This window comes from Leiobunum rupestre, chromosome 11, assembly GCF_980474605.1.
Source record: "Leiobunum rupestre chromosome 11, qqLeiRupe1.1.hap1, whole genome shotgun sequence".
NCBI lineage: Eukaryota > Metazoa > Arthropoda > Arachnida > Opiliones > Sclerosomatidae > Leiobunum > Leiobunum rupestre.
Genome location: NC_143394.1, coordinates 30,807,866 through 30,818,591, shown reverse-complemented (window position 1 = coordinate 30,818,591; position 10,726 = coordinate 30,807,866). Strand labels below are relative to the sequence as shown.

Below are 10,726 nucleotides of genomic sequence, written 5' to 3'. Positions count from 1 at the left end.
GCAGACTTAAACTGAGCTACTGTGGGGTTATTGTTATAGCCTCCCTGCTGTCGATAAACACTAAATGTAAGTTCTAAGTGATCTTGTGATAACTTGTAGGTAGGGAGATATCTGTATAAAGTGAAATTCTTAAAATTTGATTCTTACAACTCAACTTTAAACCTAATCAGTACTTCAATGGTCTTTCAGGCGTAACTTGAATATATAACTTGAGTATCTACCAGATGTAGAATACCAGTGATGGAAACTGCAAAACTCAGAGGTCCAGTTTTTCTAGTTGATTCTGAAATCAAGTTTCCTTCCTAATCACACAAATTTAACATTTCAGGAGGCTTGTCCTTGCTCTCTCTTTGTTATAGCTATTGATTGGAGCCATGTACCCTTTAGCGTATGGATTTCGTGAATTGAGGATATCAAAAGCTCTGAGGTAAGCAAAACAAACTTAATATCTTAACATGTGCTAATGATTACACCCTATCTCTACCTATCCACAATTTCAATGAAGTTAACTGTTGGATCACATTTCTGAAACTCTTTGACCTTAATTGCCTTCAGAATTTTCATGGCACTCGCTACTGAGGCACTCATTGTTTGTACTGCTAATTTTACTATCATCTTTTGTGTATGAAACTTAATGTGAAAGCGTGTAAGTTTGTTGGCCAGACTAAGACCCTCTACAGCTTGGATGCTCTCGAGTAATTCTACCAAAGACCATAATATTTCCTATTATTTGTCAAGATGTTAATAATTTTATATTTTTTTTCCAGAAGTTAAAATAAAATTTGCTTTACTTCGTTATAATCATTTCGCTGATCAAAGATAACCTTGAAAAATCCCCACAAGTTTCTTAGAAGTTTGAACATATAACATATATCCAAAATGAATACTACTTGTTTCTCTGGGTTTGCTCAATTTATAAATTTTAAGTTAAAATTTCTATTTCTAATAATTACGAATTTTACCAGGCTTAGGAAAAACTGATTTTATTTCTTTGGATGTCATAACTACTACTAGTCGCTGGGCCATTGCAATATTGGAAGAAATTCCATCACCTACCATTCAGCACCAGTGGCTTTGATGTGATGAAAAGCTTCCCGAACCAGCTTGTCCAACAACCAGGCTGGTGTTCCGTGAACAAAAAAAACACAATTGGAATTTTCCAACTGCCATTAATGGCAACAAAAAAAAAACAAAGCCAGAAGTTGTTATGGTGTTGCTGTCAAGAGATGTCTCTAGACGAAATTGCGCATTTCCTACCCATTATGCTTAAAATTTCACTCAAAATCTATTAAATAATAGTAAAGAACTCGCAAAAGAAACCTTATTGTGTGAATAAAGAGTTTTCAGATATACATGACTTTAATTTAAAAAAACGCGTTTTCAAATTTTTTCTTAAAAACGCGTCGCTTTCCCACATCAATTCAAAAGTTAAAATTATAATAGTTCACAAAGTCGCTAATAGGTGGCGGCAGGGGCCATCGAAGAATTTTTCATTTAAATAGTTGCATTTTTCGCTCATAGGTGTCTTTTGTCGTAGTTGATAACCCTCCCATGATTTTCGTTCCTATCTTCACTAATGCTGTGTTAAAGCCTATGGGGAAATTTTGAACTGGGGCTCTAGATAGTATTATTCCCAACTCAATGGTTGCAACAGGTCCTAAGCATCAGAATCTTTTCACAGACGTTATTCCGCCGCAAGGTGGGCGGAATGGTTTTCAAAAACAAAATTAATTTTTAGATGGAGGAGAACTCGCGACGGAACGATCTAAATTATAAACTATACTAAATAATATCCAAACGCTTCTAGATAGCGAAAAAACACGAAAACATCAAATTATATCTTAAAACCAAAATCAATAAGTAGTAAAATTAGTTGGTGGAATTTAAAATTATTAGCATAATACGCATTTAAACCAAACTTTCATATTTTGATAAAATAGTGGGATATATAAAATAAGTGATTTATCAAAATACATATCTTAATCTACATTAATAAGTGTAATCAGAAGCCTATAATAAGAGAAACCTCTAACTCCCTATACCACCAACGTAAAACTTTTGAAACGTCTTGTTTTCGACAATGAGCAAAGAAGGTTAACGCGGCCTAGGATTAGCAAATCTCGTGAACGCTACATTTAGTCTTTGTAGCGAAAAAGTAGGTTGCTCTCCAAATCTGAAACGTATCCTTGGTTTAAAATTTTAAACGCAAAAGACGGGCAAGGCTTAACGTTTTTCAAAGCGTATTGATAAAATTATAGGGTGATATCGCCTTCAGAATTACGACTATTGTTAATTAGTATGAATATTTATTATTGCAAATAATAGTTCTAACATTTATTACCTTTATAATGGATAAATTACCAAGTTCAATCAAAACGAGGCGAGTCTCAACATTTAAAATCCCTAGCAAAATCCTATTAACTTCAGATTTCAAGTGATTTCAATATTTATTTGATTAAAGTTACTAATGCTACTAAATTTACGTGATTTCTAGTGATTTCACTGTTGATTGCACAACCGAAGTCCCTCGGTATGAATATATCGAAAGGACTATATTTTCTGGCCACATATCGGCTTAAAAAATCTGTATCCCTCCGAATACCTCTAGTTCGAAAACGAGAATTTTGAGTTAGAGGCTTCTCTTATTATAGGCTTCTGGTGTAATTGACCTGGGGGTGGCTATAATCATTGAGGTATATGCATTTCAATATCGAAACATTTATACAAAACGTTCATACTTCGATTCGCAGAATACGTATGATTAAAACATCAAGAAATTAACATTTCAATCTACTTTAATAAGCGTAATTAACAAGATAAAAATTGGCCGGGGGGGTACCTATATTTAATGAAATATATGCATTTCAAATATCGAAAAATGTGTTGGTTATTTCTGTTAGAGATCGCTGTATCCTAGGATTTTTATTTTATATTTTCTAGCAGTCCTGCCTTTGCATCTCATGCTAATAAACGCATATTCTATTGTTCCTAACTTGATTAGACTTTTACTTCTTATTTCCAGTTATAATAATTTCCCTTGCAACAAAATGGGGGGGGCTACACTGATATTAGAAAAGGTTCATTTGAAAGTTCAATTTAAAAAAAGTTTCAGTATTGAACAAATTAAGATCCATATTATACATACAACAGGGCCGTCTTTCCCATTGGGCAAAAAGGACACAACCTTAGGCAGGAGCGGATCCAGGCCATCAAGTAAGGAGGGGCGATCATGGGCATTCAAAAGTCCTCTGCTATTTCTTCACAAATTTAGTTGGCAGGTATTAAACTAGATGGCGCTATCGTTTCTAAGCTCGAAGCCTATATGGAGCGTGAAAATGTAACGTGGAGCTCTCAATTTCGTTTGCTTAAACGAAGTACTTTCTACAACTAGAAAGTCCAGTATACTCTAGTATCTATAAATATATTTCAATAACTTCAAAAATTGTTATGTTTTTTCAAGTATTCTAAGGGGGGGGGGGGGGCGATCGCCCAAAAGCCGTCCACTATCTGCTCGAAATATGACCGTCGGCCGACTGCACGTTTAATAGTCCAGATTTAGCCGTCCGCGGTGTACTACCCTAGTAGCAAAAAAGTGCTAGCTCAGCGCTGTCGAAAAGGCACCGGAGATTACTGCCGGCCAACTGTGAATTAGAGTGGGAGGCATGAAGTACCCGGCCAACACCACGTTTTAGTGATAGCTAACTTTAGGCGGCCCAGCACTCATCCGATCTGTAGCCACCATTAATAGGACCAGTTTGCCTACACAATTTCACATGCCACGCTTTATAAGCACGCGTAGGTTAAAAATAACTAAAACACTAAACTAACAAGGAGACGACCCGAGGTGTAACACACCGATTTCGTTCAAACTCGGGAGTTTGGTAGACCTTCATGTAACTTGAAAAACCCTAAAGGGAAATCTCTCCATAGGCAACCGTTTCGCCATGGCAACCAGAAATGTTTTTGACAACACAAAATGGCAATTTTCCCATTGAAAATAACATGGGAATCTGACCAAATTTAAGGGTACCCCCTGTCACAATTTTGAAAAAATAAAAAAAAATTGAAAATGCTAAAAAATAAAAAATTTAAATAAAAAATAATGAAAAGTTCGAAATTTATCAAAATTGTGACAGGGGGTATCCTCAAAATTGGTCAAATTCCCATGTCATTTTCAATGGGAAAATTTCCATTTTGTGTTGGCAAAACGGTTGCCTATGGAGACATTTCCCTTTAGAGTTTTTCAAGTTACATGAAGGTCTACCAAACCCCCGAGTTTGAACCAAATCGGTGTGTTACACCTCGGGTCGTCTCCTTTGTAAGTGTCGCGATGATAAAAGAGTAAGAAAAACACTATAATCCCCGTTACGTGGTTTTCCCTGGACACTTCACAGGCTGCTTTTCATTTTACGCTTTTGTTCCGTAGCAACTATAATTCGCCATTATCTCATAAGCGCGCCCTGCCTTCGACTTCAGGGGCAAATAAAATGTCACGTGACCACGGAATCTCCACGTGTATTTAAACAAGCCAGCGTGCGTTTTTCTAACGGTCTATTAGCGATTTAACAAACAGTAAGTATTTAAAAACCCTTTATTCAGAGCATAATATAAAATGTATAAATATTTCTCGAGAGAGCAAACAATATTTTTATTTTTAATAGTTCCAAAAATCGCGAAAAAGAGGGCAACCGTGTTTCGCGAGTCATCACTTGTCTTGCCCCCAAAGAGTAAATTTTTACCCCCGAACGTGGGTCTTCTCCCTAGTTCAGTAATTCGTCCATGGTGAAACCCATTGAGAAAAGATTCGTAAATAATTCACAAACTATTTACTTAATAAATAAATATAAAAAATGTAAACCAAAAAAAATATACTGTATATCATACAATTAACAATCCCTATAAATAAATTTAAGTTCGTTTTTGGAAATTTCACATCATACAAATCAATAATATTCAAGGTCATAATTGTTTATGATAATATGATTTCGAACAACATTTTGACTAAAACTTCTTAAATATAGCCGCTCCGGGACAATTCTTTGCTTATTAATAAAGAATTAAATGAGAATTACTTTGAATTTAATTCTTGATGGGTTTCACCAGACGGATTTTGAGAAATCACGTATTTATTATGACCACCTATTATTTCGAAATATGGACGTTTTGTATAAATGTGTGCGATACTGAAATGCATAGCCCCTAGGCCAATTTTTGTCTTATAAATTACGCTTATTTATGTAAATTAAGATGTTAAATTTTTGATGGGTTTCACCAGGTGGATTTTGGGAAACCACGTAGCCTATTTAATATTTTATCGAAAGAACGACATTTTGTATAAATGTGTAATATGTTAATCATTTTAAATTCCACCAACTAATTTTAATTACTAATTGCTTTTAATCTTAAGATATAATTTACTTGATTTTGGTTTTAAGATATAATTTGATGTTTTCGTGTTTTTTCGCTATCTAGAAGCGTTTGGATATTATTTAGTATAGTTTATAATTTAGATCGTTCCGTCGCGAGTTCTCCTCCATCTAAAAATTAATTTTGTTTTTGAAAACCATTCCGCCCACCTTGCGGCGGAATAACGTCTGTGAAAAGATTCTGATGCTTAGGACCTGTTGCAACAGTCTGCTTTGCTAGAATCGCATATGTTAAATTCTATTGGTTAGCACTTTCGCTAGGGCTTTTGCAACAGGCCCATAGCTGTCTATTCAAAATGGCCGGAGTATAGCAATATAATTAATCGTAAGTTAATCAGATTTAATCGGTTTAATCGAGATTTAATCGGCTTAATCGAAATGTAATCCTCTTAATCGAGATTTAAACAATTGAATAACTAACTTGATTTTGTCACGATTTAGTTCATTTAATCATTTTAATCATGATTTAATCGTTTTTAACCGACCAAGTGTGCAAACTTAATCATCGAAATTAACTTACCTTCGGTGTGGTCTTGTGTACTTTTTGTAATTATTTATTGAAACTTTTACAATTAATAGCGATTTGATTATAAGAACTATATTTAATCGTTTAAATTAATTCAATATTTAACCCGAACTTAGTAACATTAATTATTTGCTATGGATTTAAATATTTTAATTACTAATAATATAACGTGAATAATATTTAGTACGATAAGAGAAACCATAAAATTGAAATTTACCGCCTTATTTTCGAGAGAGGGGAGGGGAGAGGCCTTAAAAAGTTTTCCAAGAGGCGAAAAGGTTTTACAAGACGCGACGCCAAAAAGTTCTCCAAGAGGAGATAAATGTTTCAACGCATGCGCTACGCTTTCTCGCCCCGTGCGGCTACTAACTTTCTCTCCACGCGGCTTCCCTCTCTTTCTCCGTGCGGCCCGAAATGATTTTATCCCAGCAAATTCAAGTTATCTCCTAAGACCAAAAAAATGTTTCTCACAAGACCCAAAAAAGTTTCTCCCAAGACCATAAAGTGTTTCTCCCAAGACAAAAAATGTTTCTCCCAAGACAAAAAAGTTTCTCACAAGACAAAATATGTTTCTCCCAAGACAAAAAAGTTTCTCCCAAGACTAAAAAAATGTTTCTCACAAGACCCAAAAAAGTTTTTCCCAAGACCAAAAAGTGTTTCTCCCAAGACCATAAAGTGTTTCTCCCAAGACAAAAAATGTTTCTCCCAAGACAAAAAAGTTTCTCACAAGACAAAATATGTTTCTCCCAAGAAAAAAAAGTTTCTCCCAAGACCAAAAAAATGTTTCTCACAAGACCCAAAAAAGTTTCTCCCAAGACCATAAAGTGTTTCTCCCAAGACCATAAAGTGTTTCTCCCAAGACAAAAAATGTTTCTCCCAAGACAAAAAAGTTTCTCACAAGACAAAATATGTTTCTCCCAAGACAAAAAAGTTTCTCCCAAGACCAAAAAAATGTTTCTCACAAGACCCAAAAAAGTTTATCCCAAGACCATAAAGTGTTTCTCCCAAGACAAAAAATGTTTCTCCCAAGACAAAAAAGTTTCTCACAAGACAAAATATGTTTCTCCCAAGACAAAAAAGTTTCTCCCAAGACTAAAAAAATGTTTCTCACAAGACCCAAAAAAGTTTCTCCCAAGACCAAAAAGTGTTTCTCCCAAGACAAAATATGTTTCTCCCAAGACAAAAAAGTTTCTCCCAAGACCAAAAAAATGTTTCTCACAAGACCCAAAAAAGTTTCTCCCAAGACCATAAAGTGTTTCTCCCAAGACAAAAAATGTTTCTCCCAAGACAAAAAAGTTTCTCACAAGACAAAATATGTTTCTCCCAAGACAAAAAAGTTTCTCCCAAGACCAAAAAAATGTTTCTCACAAGACCCAAAAAAGTTTCTCCCAAGACCATAAAGTGTTTCTCCCAAGACAAAAAATGTTTCTCCCAAGACAAAAAAGTTTCTCACAAGACAAAATATGTTTCTCCCAAGACAAAAAAGTTTCTCCCAAGACCAAAAAAATGTTTCTCACAAGACCCAAAAAAGTTTCTCCCAAGACCATAAAGTGTTTCTCCCAAGACAAAAAATGTTTCTCCCAAGACAAAAAAGTTTCTCACAAGATAAAATATGTTTCTCCCAAGACAAAAAATGATTCTCCCAAGACAAAAAAGTTTCTCCCAAGACCATAAAGTGTTTCTCCCAAGACAAAAAATGTTTCTCCCAAGACAAAAAAGTTTCTCACAAGACAAAATATGTTTCTCCCAAGACAAAAAAGTTTCTCCCAAGACCAAAAAAATGTTTCTCACAAGACCCAAAAAAGTTTCTCCCAAGACCATAAAGTGTTTCTCCCAAGACAAAAAATGTTTCTCCCAAGACAAAAAAGTTTCTCACAAGACAAAATATGTTTCTCCCAAGACAAAAAATGATTCTCCCAAGACAAAAAAGTTTCTCCCAAGACCAAAAAATGTTTCTCCCAAGACAAAAATGTTTCTCCCAAGACCATAAAGTGTTTCTCCCAAGACAAAAAATGTTTCTCCCAAGACAAAAAAGTTTCTCACAAGACAAAATATGTTTCTCCCAAGACAAAAAAGTTTCTCCCAAGGCCAAAAAATGTTTCTCCCAAGACAAAAATGTTTCTCCCAAGACAAAAAAGTTTCTCACAAGACAAAATATGTTTCTCTCAAGACAAAAAATGATTCTCCCAAGACAAAAAAGTTTATCACAAGAAATGAACTCAATTTTGTCCTGTTTGGCGTGCCATACTAAAACTAGAGGGGCGAGGCTCAAAAGGCGGCGAAATAACAACAAACGTTTAAGGGGGAACTAAACTTTATTAAGAAAACAAACACGGTACAAAGGCAAATAGTTAATAATTTGAGAAACATTTAACAAAGCATATAAAGCGATAAAAAGGACTGTTATAAAAGTAGGAAAGGTTCAGGGAAATACAATATAATATTTTTTACTGTTTTGTGTTTGAAAAAACAATTTTGATATTCCTTCCTAAAGTTGTATTCTGAGATAATAATGTTTATCAAAATGCACTCTATATAAAAATACATTAGAATTAAATAAATGTTAATACTAAACTACTAAATATTAAGTCAACTAAATGTACATGTTAAACATTTATTACACGCGAATAAAACAAACCCTACTTCGAAGGACTAGAAAGTGCTTACAGGAAATATAACACGATAAGAAAATATTCGTTTCACATTCATTACGTTTATTCTTATTATAAACAATTTTGATATTCGTTCGTAAACTAGTTTAGAAAGTTATATTTATTGAAATGCACTCTATAAACTTATACATGGGAAGGAAAACAAATATTATAACGGATGATTAAAAACGGGTTAATTCAAATGTAACGTCGTAAGATAATTTTTTTACATTAATAAAAATAACTTTAGAATATGTTCTCAAAATAATGAAGTTTTTTTATTCAAATGCATTCTATAAACGTATACGTGAGAATGAAAACCAATATTAATAACAACTAACTAATGGTTAACAGAAATATATTATAATGAGATTAAATAAGTTTCACACATTTTACAGATAGATTTATAATCTTTAAGCTAAACAATTTTGATATTTGTTCCAAAGCGGACAAAAGCCAAATGAATTTTGTGCATGTACGCATTCAACTCTCGTTTAACAAAAGTTTCGTTTACGTGAACGGATTTATTGGCAATTTCGTCGAGTTCGCTTCTTCTGGCGTCTTCCGCTTTTATTTCATTTTCCTCGTGCGAATCCTTTTTCCGGGCGAGTGTCCTCAACTGACGTTTGATCTTTTAGTGTCCTGTATAATAAATGAAACGGGTCAAACTCTTAATCGAGATGCCGCGCGAATAAAATATAAAAGTGGTAACGCTTACCTGGGCTGCCGTTGGTCACCCTTAGGAACATTTAGGGAACTTCTATTCAAGAGAATAGTGTCCTCTTTTTCCTAAACAGCAAAGTCCTGTCAATATTGATAATCTGAATTTTGACTTAGCTTTTTTAGCTTTCCCATCTTTTTCCTGGTGAGTGTCCTCATCCTCCTGCTGGTCCAATAAAGTTCTGGATAATAAATTTAACAGGTTGTTCTAGTAATCAAGATATGGAAAATCATTAAATATAGTAGCTGTTACGTCTGCTGTGGATTTTCGTTCAGGGACGAATTTAAAGAAACTGTTTCACAATAGGTAGTTGGGTCTTTGTAGGACTTGTAGGTGATTTCGCTGAGCTCACGCTTGCGCTGTTTCTTTACTCTTCTTATTCCTAAACAACAAAGTCTCGTGAATAAGGAGAAACCTAATTTTGACTTACCTTTTTTAGTGTCCACATCCTTTGGTTGGTCTTCAATTGTCCTGTATAATAAATGAAATGAGTCAAACTCTTAATCATGAAATATTATACATTTACGTCTGCCGCGGTTGTTCTTCCTTAGGCGCATTCTCGGAAAGGGTTTCCACGTTGATGTCGTCCTCTTGAATCCGGATCGTTGCGGTGTCATGGCGTTGGTTGTTCCGTTGAGGGCTGTCTTCTAATCCCAATCTTCGCGGGAGTTCGTCGTAAACGAATTTCGCGTCGCCGTCTATTTCCTCGGGCTTCAAGATGCCAGTAGTTGGGTAAACTTGGTAGGTCTCGACGTTGTTCGTGTTAATCTGGCAAAACGTTCAATACTCGCGTTAGTTTAAGTTCGATATTTTGGAATGTTATTTTTCCATACTTTGAAAGCGTGGGTATAATCTTTCGGATTTTTGATGGCGATGACGCGTTTCCTAAAGTCGTGTTCCTGGTCTAATGGAAATCCCTCGGCTCTGAAAATGAAATTCATACAGTGTACATTTTTATTGACAAATATAGTATTTGACATTCAAGAAAAAAATGTAAAAAGGTTTGGTATAACTTACGTGTTACCCTCGGTGTTACCCATTAACGATAAATTCTTATCTGACGACGTCAAGTGGGTGTCCATTGTCGTCAATAATCCCCAAGGTGTGGTCCGGCACAATGATCCAGGAGAGTTAAAGGCTTAGGCCTAAGTCTCAAGTTGATTTAATATTTTCTGGCGCGTGAAACGCGCGTCAATATTACGTAAACTATTCGTGCGCGTGAAACGCGCGCCAATATTACGTAAACTATTCGTCCGCGTGAAACGTGCGCCAATATTACGTAATCATTTTTGCCGGGCATTTTTTGAAGCGCCTTTAGAAGAAAGTATTTTTGGAAATACAGCAATGTTAGCAATGAAATGTTTACACAATTACTGGAATAAATTGGTTTGTACGAACCCAA

At 34.9% G+C, this 10,726-nt stretch overlaps 1 protein-coding gene across 1 annotated transcript; it reads right to left on the bottom strand.

The window, feature by feature from the left end:
- Positions 1-8,917: 8,917 nt before the first annotated feature.
- On the bottom strand, positions 8,918-10,481 carry LOC149922246 (uncharacterized). The gene is made up of 6 exons (XM_090163775.1): positions 10,342-10,481; positions 10,158-10,248; positions 9,851-10,092; positions 9,577-9,795; positions 9,322-9,505; positions 8,918-9,245 (listed from the first exon to the last, which is right to left on the bottom strand). The coding sequence occupies exons 1-5, from the start codon at positions 10,404-10,406 to the stop codon at positions 9,364-9,366; spliced, it is 759 nt and encodes a 252-aa protein (XP_090019901.1). The 5' UTR covers positions 10,407-10,481; the 3' UTR covers positions 8,918-9,245; positions 9,322-9,363.
- Between the last annotated feature and the right edge of the window lie 245 nt (positions 10,482-10,726).

What these genes read in the sequence shown, in the direction of transcription:
- LOC149922246 (XM_090163775.1), bottom strand. Translation starts at nt 10,406, where the DNA reads ATGGACACCCACTTGACGTCGTCAGATAAGAATTTATCGTTAATGGGT. An exon ending in ATTATACCCACGCTTTCAAA is followed by an intron (nt 10,093 to 10,157) that starts GTATGGAAAAAT and finishes ACGTTTTGCCAG; the next exon opens with ATTAACACGAACAACGTCGA. An exon ending in GAAGAACAACCGCGGCAGAC is followed by an intron (nt 9,796 to 9,850) that starts GTAAATGTATAA and finishes TTTATTATACAG; the next exon opens with GACAATTGAAGACCAACCAA.